At 62.2% G+C, this 15,290-nt stretch overlaps 2 protein-coding genes across 13 annotated transcripts in view; both read left to right on the top strand.

The window, feature by feature from the left end:
• ATP11A (ATPase phospholipid transporting 11A) overlaps nucleotides 1-6,517 on the top strand; it is an 84,638-nt gene extending 78,121 nt beyond the window's left edge. For 4 of the 10 annotated variants that reach the window (XM_032314942.1, XM_032314941.1, XM_032314940.1 and 1 more), the window contains one exon: nucleotides 2,599-6,517. In XM_032314942.1, coding sequence (XP_032170833.1) covers nucleotides 2,599-3,030 — 432 coding nt within the window. In that variant the 3' untranslated portion in view covers nucleotides 3,031-6,517. Of the gene's footprint in view, nucleotides 1-1,567; nucleotides 1,665-2,598 lie in introns of those variants that run through there. The other 6 variants (XM_032314949.1, XM_032314946.1, XM_032314944.1 and 3 more) reach the window with 5 other exon arrangements.
• A 2,935-nt stretch (nucleotides 6,518-9,452) lies between these two features.
• MCF2L (MCF.2 cell line derived transforming sequence like) overlaps nucleotides 9,453-15,290 on the top strand; it is a 129,614-nt gene continuing 123,776 nt past the window's right edge. The window contains exons 1-2 of one of the 3 annotated variants that reach the window (XM_032314210.1): nucleotides 9,453-9,537; nucleotides 14,743-14,915. In XM_032314210.1, coding sequence (XP_032170101.1) covers nucleotides 14,747-14,915 — 169 coding nt within the window. In that variant the 5' untranslated portion in view covers nucleotides 9,453-9,537; nucleotides 14,743-14,746. The remainder of the gene's footprint in view (nucleotides 9,538-14,742; nucleotides 14,916-15,290) is intronic. The other 2 variants (XM_032314217.1, XM_032314224.1) reach the window with 2 other exon arrangements.

Genomic DNA, 15,290 nt, shown 5'->3' with positions numbered 1-15,290 from the left:
AAGACACTGCAGGAAAGACAGGGCTCATGCTGAGCTCACGGTGGACAAAGCCAGGAGAGATGTGTTTGGATCAAGTGTTTACAGATTCCCTTTTCACTTTTTAAAAAATCAGATGGTTTTTACAGAAAGCCTCTGCGCTGCTGTAAGTGGCTGTGCTGACTTATCTCTTGGCAGCACAGAGCCACATGCGGGGCCGGTGCCTGGGGCCACAAGCTGCTCGTGAAGAGCCACGATCTCGGGGACAGAGGTGGCCGCTGTCTGTGTGTCGGCTGTGAGCATCTGAACGACACACTTACTGAGGCCTCAGCATCAGGGATGGGAAGCTGTTTCCCAGCAACGCTGGGTTCATAGGAAAATACCTGAAGAGGCTTTGTTTCCTTTTAATGACGGCTCATCCTCTAAGTGTCGTCGACACTGTTTTTTAACTAAGAAGATGGTGCGTTTTGAACTTCTGATAATTATCAGCAATCAAATGTTCCTACTCTGGTACCATCAGGATCTGCTAGAGTAAACGAGACATAGTTTCACTCACTGGGTGCACAATTGAAAACATTCAGGGTGAAATTCTTATTAGGGGACGTATATGAAATTCTTATTATAGGGACGTATAAGTCACACGATGTGCTTAAGAAATTGATTAAATCTGGCCAACTTTGGGCTAAAAATATCTACATTCATTGCTGAGGTTTGCTAAAACTTGCTCTTAGAAGCCCACCTCTGGCTGCTCGGGGACGGCGGGTGCTGGGCGCCCTGCAGGGTCCACGGCCCCCGAGGCAGCCCGTAGGCGTGCCCACACCTGCAAGTCCTCAGAGCCCCCGGCACGCACACAGGTGTGCGTGTGCTTCTGGGAACCCCCCGTAGCCAGCAAAACTTTGGAGGAACAGACCCCAGACCAGTCCCCGCGTCAGACGGACACTTGTTTCCTTGCACTGCTCTGTCACAAGGAAACGTCTCGGACAGTAGGTCTCACGTGTGCACGTGTGACCCATGTGTACGTCTGTGTACACATGTCTCGATGCGTTACCGGGTACAGTTCCGCCCCTGCAAGGAACGCATCCCTCCCCGCCCGTCCGTCTGTCTCGCCGGCAAACTCTGCATCTCACACCTCGCGCTCCTTTCCTTCTTGAAACTCCCTCCCTGCTGCTTCCCAAGGCCCAGACAGGGTCTGCCGAGAACGCCAGCTTTGGGCTGTGGCCCTGGGACCCCCGGGCCCTGCAGGAGTCTAGCCTCGGGGTCGGGGCCAAGGACAGGGACAGAGCGATGGCAGGTGCAGTCCCTCCCGTTCCGGGCGAGCACTGGGGAAGCCGCGGGTCGGCGGGTCCCCGGCCTGTGCTCCTCTCTGTGCCTTGGACCGTCCCGTGGTCACTGCTGGGCGAAGGCTGTTAGGAAGACCAGCCCCTTCCCGGCGGCGCCCTCCCGCTGCCCACAACTCACGGCGACTGCCACGGCAGACCACGGGCCCTTCGCCCGTCCACCGCCCGGACCGGCACAGGGTCCCGCGTTGGCCGCGCAGCGGGGTGGCGGCCCGGACGGCAGGCGCCTCTCAGTGTTTCTCCTCGCCTTGCAGCAGAGCACGAACCTCAGAGCGTCGGTCGCTGCGGGCACGGAACGGCCGCTTCTGAAGGACCTGCTGCCGCGGCCGAGGCGCCGGTAGCCGAGGATAGGTAACCGCGCCCGCCGCGCCTGGTGGGCTGCCTGGTGTGCCGTGACCCCCGCACTGCCCGTGTTCCTCCAGGGTTTTGTTGAGCCGTGCTAGTTCTGATAACAGATTCATGGTGGAAAAAAAAGTTTTTACGCACACGTGTGTCTGTCCCGGGTAAGTGACCTGCCTGAGCCTGTCTGGCGGCAGATGGCCGTGCGCACACACACGCGCGTGCCGGCGTCTTCCCACACGCACTCGCGGGGTCCTCTCCCGCGCTGTGCTCAGGGCTTAGTTTCCAGAACGAAGCTCGCCCCTCGGCCTTGGCTGTGGAAGGAGCTTCCCCGCGGAAGGTCTTGTCGGGAAAGCCCGTGTTTTGACAAACGGCGAAGGTGGCCCGGTTGGCGGGAGCGTTGGCCGAGGCAGACGTGCGGCGCAGGTGTGTGGTCCGCAGCAGCACACGGAGCCCTGTCTGCCCCGGGACGGGACGGAAACGCTGCCACACCCTCGACGCGGGTGTCTCCGCTGGGACAGGCAGGCCGCCTTCTTGGCCTGGGGACGCGTGTCCCTTTAAGACCCATTTCTGCCGACGGCTTCCCCCAGTGCCCGCTGCCCGGTGAATTTAATGAGGCTGCGGCCTGCTCGGCAGTAACAGCCTGACAACCCGGCAGACGGAGTGTCCGTGTGTGAGGAGGTGACGGAGACCCAGCCCCACCCCGGGCCCCTGGCGGACACTTCACACGGGGACGTACTCTGTCTGGAGCCGGCAGGGGAGCCGGCAGGGGAGCCGTCGGTGGCCAGAGCGCAGTCACCACGCTGGCTCTGTGTCCTCGGCCATGTGGGACACACGTGCCCGCCCCGTGTCTGGACGGGAGGCCCCGTGGGCAGCGTCTGCACAGGCTGGGTGGGGTTCTCGTCGAGGGTCCGGGACTGACCCCGTCCTTTCTGTTCTCCGACAGAGCACGCGCGTGCGCGGCCAGGACCGCCTCCCCGAGCTCACCCTCCTGGCCTCCCCGCAGAGCCCCAGCCCCTGGGCCGTGTGGCCGGGCCCGCACACAGAACGGGGGACGCCGACGTGGCCTTCTCTCGCCGGTCTCCTGCATCGCCACCGCCCTCCCGGTCCCGCTCCCCACGGGTGGACCGCTGACGGACAGGCCTCGGGTCCGAGGCTCTGCGAGCCGCACGTGTGCGCTTCCCCCTGCCCTCGGAGGGATGAGAACAACCGGACTGGGCCGGGGTGCGCGGCTGGCCGGCCTCCCCTCCTGGGGGCTGGTGGCCCCTGCAGCTTCCCTCGGGCATCTGGTTGGGTTGTGAAGGACAGCGCGCATGGCCCTCTGCAGCCCGGCCAGGGCCTCCAGTCCCACAGGCTGTCGGAGGAGGACCCCCGGTGAAGGTGGGCCGTGGGCGGAGTGGGGGCGGCCACACGGACCGCCCGAGCGCAGGGGCCTCGTCCTCACCACGGGACGGGCTGGCCATGCCCCCATGCATCCTTGTCCAGAGCCCTCCAGTCCTCGTGCTTCTGGAACTGGCCAAACCAGACTGTGGGGTCACTGTGCTCCCACGGCCTGTCGGAGTCTTAGACCATGTCCTGCTTCTGTCCGAACCTGCCTCCTGGCGAAGCTGCTTTTCAGGGTCGTGTCCGACGCGGAGTTTGTTCCTCCGAGGGAGCCTAGTGTCCCCTGTGTGACTCTGTTTCCCTCCCGGCTGCCTCTGCGCGAGAAGCACCGTGTGAGAAGAACAGATGACACAGTTCTCTCAAGCCCCCAGTGCCAGAACGGGACAGTTGTGCCCACAGCCCCTTAGGGCCTCCGGGCGTGCTTGTGTCCAGACGGCTCTCTCACCACTTCCAGGGCACGCTGGTGAGGGCCTGGGGCAGAGCCCTTTGGTGTCTTCATTGAGAGGAGGCCTCCGGGGGCCACGTCCGTCTTCCAAAGTCTGTTTCAGGCCCACACGGGTCTGACGGTGAGGCGGTCTCTGAGTCCTGAAGAGCGGCACTGCCGCCCCGGACCACCGCCCACGGCCGCGACTGGGCCCCAGGCCCGTGTGTTGTGCTGGATCCGCCGCGCTGCTGTCTGCCGGCTGGCGCGTCTCCGGGGTGGGTGGACCTGGAGGAGGCCGCTGCATGGACCGCCCTCGTCCCTTCTCCGCACCGCCGTTTGTTTCTAGAAATAACCTCCTCGACGTAGCCTTAATGGTCCGCAAAGAAGACATTTCAATCTGAGATTCAGAGTGTGGATGTGGGAACAGGCATTCTGGAGAAGAGCTTTGCCCAGAGCTCAGCAGGCCCCTGCCTGCTGCCGGGAGCCAGGCTGTGGCCCCGGGGACGCTGGCGAGTGGACACGGGCCAGCTGCATGCCAGGCACCGTGGGAAGTCCCGGTGTCACTGCTTGATTGTACGACGTCTCCTCTATAAAATACTCGTTTGGACGGGGGCGAGCAGACTGCGTGCACGAAGCAGTTGGGGTAAGTTCAGGGGAAGTAGAAACAGCAAACCAAAGACCAGGAGAATGGACGGGGAGTGCGCCGAGGTGTCTGTCCCGCCGCCCTCCGTCCTGCCGTCCGCCGCCCTCCGTCCCGCGCGCCGCCGCCCGTGTGTCGGGGCGTCCTGGCCGGCGTCCGCGCCAGACCCTGCGAACAACGGTGTGTGCGTTTTTACAGCTGTTTTTAAGAACCCAATGTGGGTATCAATGTCATACCTGTGGGGGACAGATTCTCTGTATGTTTAGTTAACAAATTCTTTGTAATGTATTTTTTTAGGAATCTTAAAATTGCCTTTGCACAGGACTATTTTCATAGCTGTTTCTATCTCTTTATTCATTTCTTTGTTAACATGCCACATCTAATTTTTAAAGTATGTTTTTAAAGCTTCTAATTTTTAAGTTGATGAACTTTTGGCCACTTTGCATTTAAATTCTGGTGGGAGTTTGGGGTGTGTCCGTGTCCACAGGGTGCGAAGTCGCTGTGTCCCTGGCAGTGGGGACAGGCTGAGGCCTATCTAGAGCACAGTACTTTGCTTCCTGATTCTTCACCGTTGATTGTGATTTTCATCTGCTTTTTGTTTTGTGTTTGGTTTGCATCCTTCGGCCTTAAAACAGAAGCTTCTCGAGGGATGGTTTGGTGTTCTCTTTCCGCCCGTACCGAGATGGTCACCATTTGCCTCTGATAGCACATGTCTCGTTGGGAAAGTCACTAACCCCTTACATGCGCCGAATGTCTTCTCTGAGATTGTTGGGGAAGTCCTCCACGCCTGTCCCACGCGGTGGACACGGGGCCGGAGGGAGGGTGGCCAGTCCCCGGGGCAAGTGTGCGCGTGGGACCCCGTACGACCTCTTGCCTACACTAGTTCCTGTTCACTTGCCTTAAACTGACCTGAAAGCAAGTCCTGTCAGCGTCAAGCACTCCTCTTCGTCCCAAAGACCTCATTCAGGACGGCACCTGTAGACGGGTCACCACCGTGAGCTGTCACGCCGGCCCCAACATCTGGTTCCGAAGCCGCACACCACGCCCCTCAGAGCGGGTCACACTAACGCACAGGTGGTCCCGACCACGTCCCCATCTCCTGCCTTCAGCTCCGTGTCCACTCGGGGCCACACGGTACGCACACATACACGCTCCCTGGGCCCTGGCCCTCCTGCCCGCTTCCTGAGGGGACCCTGCCGGGAGCTCCGGGAACACAGGGCTCCCTGGACTTCGAGCCTCGCAGCCTGGCAGGGCGCAGAGACAGGATGGACACGCTGTTGGGCCCCCTCCCCGGGTCGGCCCCCTGGCTGATCCACCCCACGTGGCTCTACCCTCGGCACAGGCAGCAGAGGGCAGCGTCTGGACTCCAAGAGCCCCGGCCGGTCCTCTGCCACGGGCGGCCAGTGGAAAAGGCATCTTCTCGGCTACTCGGTGCGGAGCCAGCCCGACCGCTCCTGTGTGTTGGACTCCAGGCGTGAGCGGAGGCTAGACCAGGCCCTGCGGTGCCGCGCCCAGCTTCTGCGGTGACGGGCTGCAGAACTGTCGCTTGGCCTGGTGAGATTTTGCAGCTTTAAGTACAAAAATGTCTCCTCCGAGCTGTTCTGGCTGGTCTCCAGTCGTGGCACATCAGCCAGATGCGCAGCGCGGCCTGGAGGGGGCTTTCCGGCCCTTTCCGCTAAAACCACTGAGTTTGCTGTGTCGCACTGACTGGAGTGACCCGGCGCGGCCCTCCTTTTTTCGAAAGTCACACCGCTTATTAACAGCCCGCATCACGTCTCCACGTCTCCGTTTCTTTTGGACGCTTCCCAGTTAGAAACAGGAAAAATGTCAGCTGGCAAATGCGTTTTTTTAAGTTGGGGGGAGGTGAATGGGAAAGAGAATCATTCTGAATATCGCCCATAAACAAAGCTTTAATGAAGGTGTGTCAGAAGTATTATCAAAGTGTGATTCTACTTTTGCAGAAAAAAATCTAAAGATAAGTTTATATAGCTTTATTTTTTACCTTATCAAAATATACAGAATTTTAATATGCATATATTATTGTCTCTGACTTAAAGCTATGATGTGTGTCTGCATTGCCATTTAAAATGCCCATTCATCCTGTAACAGAAGAGAATCTTCCAAGCGTATTTAACACGAGTGGTATCCATAGTTGTCATCGTCATAAATACTGGGATTTATTTTTAAATTATTGAATATAGTAGGTAGTCATGTTTAATTGATAATGATTCATTAACCTGCTTTGAAAAATTAAATTGTGATTAAACCAAACCTTACACTTGGGCAAAGTTCATTTTGTATGCTACTGATTTTAACTTTTATTTCTGTAGATAAAGTGTGACTTAATTATATTGCATTTTTCTGCAGACTATTTAAGCAGGAGACTTGAATCTGCTTGCAATAAAGAAGAAAAAAAACTCTGGCTTGGTTTCTTTATGAGTTTAAAAAAAATATCAGTTGGCCTTAAATCTCATAGAGGTGCCTGGGTGGCTTGGTCGTTAAGCGTCTGCCTTCAGCTCCGGTCATGGTCCCCAGGTCCTGGGATTGAGCCCCGCATCGGGCTCCCTGCTCAGCGGGGAGTCTGCTTCCCCCTCTCACTCTCCCCCTGCTTGTGCGCTGTCTTGCTGTCAAATAAATAAATAAATAAAATCTTAAAAAAAAAAACCTCTGGGGACAGAAGCTGCAGGGGTGAAACCTCTCAGCCTGAGGGTTTGAGCTGAAGGTGGACAGGTGTCCCCCTTGGACGCCCGGGCAGCGCCCGCACTCACCAAGGCCACAGCACCGTCCCTGGGGCCACCCGCTGCTCCTCTGATTCCTCGGCCTCAGGCGCTGTCCTACCCAGAGACCCGTAGTCTGCTCCGAGGCCCTCCAGGGAAGCCTGGGACCAGCTCGCAGGCCGCGCGCACTCCCTGGGGGCTCAAGCCGCAGCGTGACGCCCTGTCCCTGGGTCTGGATCTGGGCGGGGGTCCCAAGGTCGTGAGGGGGTCTGCTCCAGGCTCAGTCCTGCTGCTGGCGGTGTTGGGGGTAGACCACGGCAGCTCCCAATGCAGACACATCCCCGTGAGTCGCGCCTCGTCACAGAGCGTCTGCCCGTGAGCATGTCTGTGTCCAGATGTCCCTCGTGAGGACTGGTGGCCCGTCCTCGTCTGACCTTTGTCACCTCTGTAAGAACCTGTCTCCAGAGAAGGCCACACTCCAAGGTCCCGGGAGTTAGGGTCTTACCAGAGCTTGAGGGGACACAATCACCCCGTAAGGCCCTGCTCAGGGGGCCCTCCGGGAGATCGTCAGCCCGTGGGGCTGGGCGAGCGCAGAGGCTGCGTGTGCTGGGCGCACGTGCAGAGGTGAGGTGCTGAGGGCCGCAGATGCTGAGAGGTGGAAGCCCCGCGGGGAAGACACGGCCCAGGTCAAGCCGGACCCCAGCCGGCGCCCCAGCTGACGCGGGCCCGTGCGAGGAGGGACGAGCACTGTGCACGGCGATCTCGGGGGCCGAGCTTCCCCTCCTGGAAGGTCGCAGAGCCGGCCCGGGGGGAGCCACCCCGGGAGTATTGCGTCGGTGTCCCCCCGCGGCCTTGCCCCACAAAACCCTCGAGGCTGTCGGCTGGGGTCCGTTCCTCAGCTTCCCCTTAAAAGCCCTCAGGACAGGTTCCCGTTTGTCGCCTCTGTCCCTGGTTCTCTCAGCTCCCCCAGACTGGGCTCTTGTCTCCCGCTCCCCTGGGAAGGCCCAGGACACCCCTGCACCCCAGGCCCCGGGGTTGGGCAGGTGAGCGGGGAGGGAGCTCCCCTGCCGTGTCTGTGTTCACAGCGGCAGGGCCCCCGGGCCTGCGTGGGGCCTGGGACAGCACCAGGCCAGGGACCATGGCCCACGCAGCCCCACACCTGCGAGGCTTCCGGCCCCACCGCCCGGCTGAGCGCCATCCCTGGCTACGGGGTGGCTGCTGGGGCTGGGGGCGGGCGGGCCGGCCCCGGCCCTGTGCTTCCGGAAGCGGACACGCGAGAAGTGCCCCGTCGTGGGTGGAGCCGACCGTCACGGAAGGGCGTCCGCCGAGGGCAGCTTAGTTGAGGAGGAGCGAGGGAGGAAGGGTCATCCGCTGCTACGAGCGTCTAGGCAAGCCCGTGGCCTCCTTGGGGGCCGGAAGAGAGACCGGGAACCCCTTCTCCCCCGAGAGAGCTTCTCTGAAACCCCGGGCAGCCCCCGAAGGACGGCCAGCAGCCCCCGACTTGCCGCAGGCACGTCCCCGCTCGTCCCTCCCCGACCCTGGACCCCGCATGGTGAGAGCAGAGACGCGCTGAGGGGACCTCGTTTTTCTGAGGGACGACGAGTGCCCCCTGCTGCTTCTCCTTAGCCCCCCGGGGGAGCAGACGTGTTCACCCTCTGAGCTGTTACTGCTTTTTCTTAATAGAGACTTTTTGGGGGGCACCTGGGTGGCTCCGTCCGTGAAGCGTCTGCCTTGGGCTCGGGTCACGATCCAGGGGCCTGGTCCCGCAGGGCTCCGGGCTCCGCCTCCGCCCCTCCCCCTAGTCATGCGACACGCTCCCACGTGCTCTCTCAAATAAATAAAATATTTTTAAAAAATAGAGAAATTTTTGGGAAAACAATCTTTTACTGAACATTTTCTGAACGGCACAGAGATCTTGGGGCTTTGTCATCTGCATTTTCACTGCGCGTTGGGACCAGGCACCGAAACCACTTTCACGTTCTGGGATGGCTGGTTTGCTGGTCGCCCGGGGCTGCCGGTCCGAGCCCGTCCTGACGGGGGTCACGGAGATGATGATGCAGGGTCTCACCCCGGTAGCACAGCCCGCAGGTGGCCGGGAGCCGGGCACACCGGTGAGACCACAGCAAGGCTCTGTGGTCACCTGCCCTACCAGCTACTGCCCCTTTTGAGCCAGTCCTGGGGGGCTGGGGGAGCCTGGCGTGGTCAGAAGGCCACAGGGCTGAGGCCCAGCTCCCTGCTGGCTGGCTTTGAGCAGGTCCCTTGAGGCGGGCAGGACCCTTGTCTCGGGGTCAGCCGGGAACTACAGTCTGGCAGCGGACAGCCTTGGGGCAGAACTCCGTGTCCAGCCCGTGTCCCCTCCGGGTGCTGGATCTGCACAGGGTCGGCTCTACCCTGGGCGGCGGGACGGGAACCCAGGCCCTCGGCATGAGCCCTGGCCACCAGATGCGTAGGGAGAGGTGAGGAAGGCTGGGCTGTCTCCTCCCCTCTCCCCCTCCCTCCCTCTGCCTCCTGGTCCCGCCCCTGCCCCAACCTTTACCCCTTTCTCCCTCCCCCTCCTCCCCCTCTGCCCTCCACCACTTTCCCCGCCCCTGCCTTTCCCCGCCTCTCTGGGCACCCTCCTCCCCGCACCCCTCCCCTCCTCCGTCCCTCCCCTGCGGCCCTGAGCAGCGTCAGAAGAGGCACCTGTGCCGAGGACGAGGGAAGGACTGTCCAGGCGGGCAGGTGTGCCAGGGCCGGGGGCCGGCGGAAGGGGTGGATGGGGGGCTGGGTTGAGCTTCCGGAGGTGGGAGGGCCTCACCCAGGTCTCGGTGGAGGCACGTCCCTGCGTCCCTGCGGTCACAGCGTGGATCCCTGCGCACATTGTGCCCCCCCCCATCACCAGGTCGGCTCACAGCAGCGGGTGTCTCCCCGCCCCCGAAGACCCACATCCCAGAGTCTTCTGAAGTCCCCCCCCCCGCCCTCCGATCCATCAGGACGGGGGCTGGGCCAGGTGACCCCGCAGGCTGGCAGGGGGCAGGGGAGGAGGCCCCCACCAGGGTCTTTACTTCCCGGGGCCCCAGCCCTGCAGCGGGAAAGGCGGGTTGCCCAGGCTAGCGGCCTTGCCTTTGAAAAGGACTACTCAAGAGAGACTCGCACAGTTTGAAAAGAAGAGCTGCGTTTCTCATTCAACTTCAAAGGCTGTTCTCCACTTTTTTAGAAAGGGGCCCTGTCGCTGCTGCTCCTCTGGTCAGCTTCAGCAAGAGGGCGTGTGGGGAGGAGCAGACTTCCCTCCCCAGCTGGCACCGCCTCCTGTTCTTTCTGGGGACAGCGCCGTCCAGCAGCCCCAGCAGGCTTCCCGCCAGCCCTGGTCCAGGAAGGCCTTAATGCCCGGGGCAGCAGGCAGGATGCGTGGGGGACGCTGTGGGAGGCCCCAGGATGCGCTGTGGCCGCGAGCCTCAGGGGCACCACGAAAATAGAAGTGTGTCCCCAGGGGCTGCCGGCCACCAAGTGTCCAGGCCCCCACGGCAGCAGGCAGAGGACCCCACCTGGCAGGTTGGTGATGGGGAGCGGGCCCCGGGGAGGGAGCCCCTCGCACAGGCCGGTGTTGTATGGTGCGAATCCTGGGCGGACAGCCCGAAGCTGGTTTCTGCCCGGTTTCCGCCTGGCCGCTCTGCCCTCTGCCCAGCCTCCTGGGCCCCACGTCCTTCACACCCCGGGGGAGGGGACAGTTCTGCCCCGACCTGGGCTGCGCTCTCGCCGGGGTGCTCTTGGGACCCCTTGGCTTTTCAGGACCCTACTCCCCACCCGTGGGCTGGCCTGCCCCCTCCCACCAATGTCACAGTCTGGGCCTCTGGAGACCTCGGGTGCCTCTGAGGGTATCGGCGTTGCCTTCTGTGAAGTGGCGGTGACGCCCGCCCTCGCTGTCCCTACAGTTGTGCAAAGGAGTGATTAGTGCAGGAAGCTGCTGTCACGCAGGGCCGCGGCCTGGAGCTGGGGGACCCGGAGCCCTGTCCCATCACTCTGTGCCGCGCGGTCCCTGGGACGCCGCTTCGCAGAGCACGAGAGGCAAGGTTTTCTGACAGAACGTCCAGGACACGGGAAGGAGGCGGTCCTACAGGGTTACGTGATGGGCCCTGGGGAGCTGGGTGCTGCGAGCACCGGACAGCTGGGGGGACTCAGGCAGCTGGAAAGCCTCTCTGACTCCGCCAGAGTCTCCCTCGCACCAGCCGGGGCTCCCCGGTGCTCACCGGCCCGAGCCGGAAGCCTGCAGGTGACCCCCTTTCTCTCTGAGCTCCAGGCTCCGCCGAGGTCTCAAACCGGAAAAGGGACGTTTACCTGGGAGAGCAGCTTCTGGGCTGAGGGGAGGTCACGGTCACTGCGGAGGGAGAGCCGCCACCGCCGGGTCACTGACCTCTGCGGCGCGGAGAGGCTCGCGCCGTGGGGGCGGAGGGTGCGGAGGCGCGTGGGTCCCCGCGAGCCGGCCCGGGCTGCCCTCGCGGACGCCGGTTTACTTGAAGAGGCTCCCGGGGACGTCGGCACAAGCGTTTGCTTCAATTGTCCTTTCGCATCTGCTCAGGAGAACATGAGCGAGACCTTAGCTGGTGGGCGGGCCCCTCGCGGGGCGGACGCACGCAGGCAGCAGACGTGCCGGGGCAGGAGAAGACGGGGTCGGCCTTCACCAAAGCCCCCCAGAAGCGGCCGTGGGCTGAGCACTGCTCACGGGAAGGCCACGCGGGAGCGGGCGGAGTCCGGCGCTGCGGTTGGTGGCGTGGCCGCTGGAAGAGGCCGGGGTGGCCCCTCTCGCGGGCAGTGCAGGGGCTCGTAGACACTCCGTGGGCCCCGGGCCGGCGCGGCCCGTCTGCGGGCGTTGCTCGTTGAGGTGGGGACGCAACCCTGCTCGCTCCCGACTCCCTGCAGTGGAACATCCAGAACTTTGAGCCCACATTGGACGTCCGAGACTGCACGGTCACCAGGAAATGCCGGGACATCTCGGCTCTGAGGCCCAGCGGGGCGGGGGGAGCACGACGTCCCTCCACCTGCGGCTTCTCCCTCCTGGAACCCCGTGCTTCGCACTGGGGTGAGGGTGTCGTGTGTTTGATGTCGGCGACTTGCGCCTGACCGTGCAGTCGGTTGTCCCCAGGGCCAGCTGTGACAATTGGCCGGGGCCCCAGTGGGGACGTGGCAGTGGGAGGAGACTCAGCTGTCCTGTCCTCGGGCAGCGGTCTCGTCAGGGGGAGCGCACGGTGCCCCCGGTGCCCCCCTTCGTGGGGCCCTCGCCGGGCCCGGGGACGGCACCGAGTGCCAGCGACGCTGCGCCCGGATGTGGGTGTGCATGAGCCCCTCTCCCAGGACTCCAAGCTCCTGTGGGGCAGGGTTGCCTGATGCCTTCCGCGCTGGGGCAGCCGCAGCAGGTGCGCAGGGAGGTGGCCCAGCAGGAGGAGGGGCGGGCGACGCCGGTTGGCGTGGATCTCCACTATGCTCGGCCACGTCCCTGCCACCCGGCCCCCGAGTCCCCTGTGTGCTGCGAGGGGGACACCTGGACTCCAGAGAGGGACAGAACCAGACCTGGTGGCCGTCACTGCTCCTGGTCTAGCTTCCTATCCGGGCCTGTTCAGCGGGAGGCAGAGGAGCCAGGGGTCGGCGACTTAAACTAGCCTAGAGAGTCTCATTTATTTATTTATTCATCATTTTTATTTTTAAGAAAAATGTCTGTGTGTTTATTTTAGAGACTGTGCACGTGCGGGCGGGAAGGGCTGAGAGGGAGAGAGCATCAAGCCGACTTCCGCTGAGCAGGGGAGCCCGGTGGAGGACCAACCTCATGACCCTGAGATCGAGACCTGAGCTCAAGCCAAGGGTCGGGGCTTACCCGGCACAGCCCCCCGGGCGCCTGGAGAGTTTTCCAGTGATGGGCCTGCCGTCTGGGTTTGAGCTGTGCCCTTGGGGTGACATTAGCTGTGGGAAACCACATGGAGCTGCCACCATGTGTCCTGTGCCTCTCTGCCTGGGAGCTTTGTGGGGGTGACAGGGCCCAGAGCCACTGGAGGACTGTGGTCCTGGGGGCAGGAGTCCACCCCCAGACCCCCGGCACCCACCGTCCTCGGTTCTGCCAGGAGTGGAGGGTGGCTGGGGCCCTGCTGGCGGAAGTGAGGACGGCCTCACGGGTCCTTCACCCAACGGGGGTGGACGGCGAGATTTTGAGAACAAACTCATGAAAAGTAAACCGTGCACCGTCTTGCTTGGGTCTCAAGATGGGGGACCGAGTGCCTGGTGACGCTTATGATCTCCCACTGCAGGGAGGGCTGAGGCCGGGCTGTGCTGAGTTCTTGGGGCCGGTGCTGGAACAAAGGGGCAGTTGCGCGCTGGGCGTCTTCCTTCCCGTCCGGAGGTTGAAGACCATCAGTCTGTTCGTGTTTGAGAGTCTCTGAGCTGAATCTGGAAGAAAGGAGGCAAAAACAGGGTTTGGGGTTTGGTTTTGAGCTGACCAGGGAAACGTGCCCGTTTTTGATGTCAAGGCCAGACTGAGGCGATCGGAAATCATTAGATTCAGTCTGACTGTGGCCGCTGTCTGTGCCCTTCGCGGAGCGTGGTTTGATTGTCCTGGAAAGGTGGCGGGGGATCGGGTCCCAGGGCTTCTCAGGGGGCAGCCGTTCAGCAACCCCTCGGTTCAGCGCCAGCTCCTCAAGCTGGTGCTGGGCGGAAACATCAAGAGAGCGTCACCGGGACCTGAAGCACGTGCCCGGAGAAGTGACGTGAAGCGCACGTGGATAACAAGTGAGTCGGGACCCGCCGCGGTGGGGTAAGACGGAGGCACAGGTGCATAGCGGGACCGGCCGGGCAAGCGCTGAGCCCAGAGCGTGTTGGCAGGAAGTAGGGGAGGAAACGGGGTCTCTGGCTGGGCAGGGCTGTGGCTCAGGTCGTGCCCACCGCCTTAGGGAACCGGGCTGGTGTCCCGCCCAGCCTGGGGTGGCTCCTTCCTCCTGTAAAGACAGGCCTGCTGTCCGGGCCAGGCGGTCAGGGAGAGCCTTGAGGGGGAGGGGCCGGGCCTGAGCTGGGGCTTGGTGGGAGGAAGGTGGGGGGGGAGGGGAGGCGGGGGGCGCGGAGGGGGGGCTCAGCCCTGGGGCGGCCTCCTTCCCGCAAGGGTGCGGCTTGAGACCGGCACGCAACGGCCCCAGAGCATCAGGCGGAACAGAAGCACCATGGCGGAAAGGTGATGCTGTTTGGGGAGCTGCACGTAAGGCTTGTCCAAGTCAGAGCATTTTCACCTTTATTCGTGAAGACGGGGCCCGCTGGTCCCGAGTCCACGGGGGGACGTCGCAAGCGCGGAACTGCCAGATTGGGAGCCGCCTGCCGGGGGGCCGTGCGCGCCACGGGTGACTTTGGTGCTTTCTGTCTCAAGTATCCTTATCTGCTATCTCTTTAAATCCGGTTCCCAAAAACCAGACTTGAGTTTCTTTGGCTGGATTTTCGCAGGAGGGACTGTACCTTAGTGTTTGTTCTGGAACTCGGGGCCGCATTCCTGTTCAGAGGGTTTCACGTGCTCTTAAGTAACCTGAATGAGCCGTCTGCGATTGCTCTGAAAGTCTGCCAGTTTGGTGAATTAGACTGTGACCTTGAAACCAGGGAATGGGGAATTTTATATCCTTGAAACAAGAGCCTAAATGTCAAGGGGAAAATCTAGGCCCTTGTGTTTCTTCAGCAGAAGTAAATAATATTTTTGTTTATGCAACCTTTGTTCTGGGTCAATATCAGGAAAGAAGATTGCGCGTGCGAACGCGGATGCGACAGAAATCCACTGGAGGAGAAGGAAGTTCCTTGTGAACGGACGCCCTCGCTCTCTGAGCGAACCCTGCAAAGGCTGCGTCCGGTTGTTCGGGCCTCGGGAAACGGCACGCGGTCCTGGGCCGGCTGCGCTCCTTTCCCTCTGACAGTCTGGGTCTCGCCCTGCAGGCTCATGTTGGACTGCTGGAGATTTGTCCTGCGCAAGGGAACTGGACGCAGCCGCTGTTCTTCCCAGAGACACCGCGATGACGCCGAGAAGGAAGAAGGTGACCCTCAGGTCGACGTGCCTGATGTCCTCAGGCTTGTGGGAGACCGGCCGGCAGGGTCACACTCACACGCAGGTAGGAGCGCTGTAAGCCTCCTTGGAGGCTTGGAAGCTCAAAATCCCGCCGGTCGCTCTTCTGGTCCTTGTAGGCGCTGAGCGTGTTCTGGGCCTGGGAGGACAGTGGCCCACGTGGTGCCCACATGGTGCCCGCGTGGCTCCACACGGCGTCCCTCTCGCGTCCCCACAGCATTCTCACAGAGTCCCCGCGGCATCTGTATGACGTCCCTGGGGCGTCCGTGTGGTGTCCCCGTGACATCCGCACGGAGTCCCTGTGGCTTGTCGGTGGCGTCCCCATGGCGTCCGCGTGGCATCTCTGTGGCGTCCCCATGGCGTCCGGCTGCAGCCGCAGCTGCGACCCGCCGCGCCCGGTGAGGAGCTCCCAGGATGCTCC

The sequence above is a fragment of the Mustela erminea genome, chromosome 15 (assembly GCF_009829155.1).
Source record: "Mustela erminea isolate mMusErm1 chromosome 15, mMusErm1.Pri, whole genome shotgun sequence".
In the NCBI taxonomy this organism is placed as follows: Eukaryota; Metazoa; Chordata; class Mammalia; order Carnivora; family Mustelidae; genus Mustela; species Mustela erminea.
Note: the sequence above shows the minus strand (reverse complement) of the source record. Positions and strands in the feature narration are given on the sequence as shown.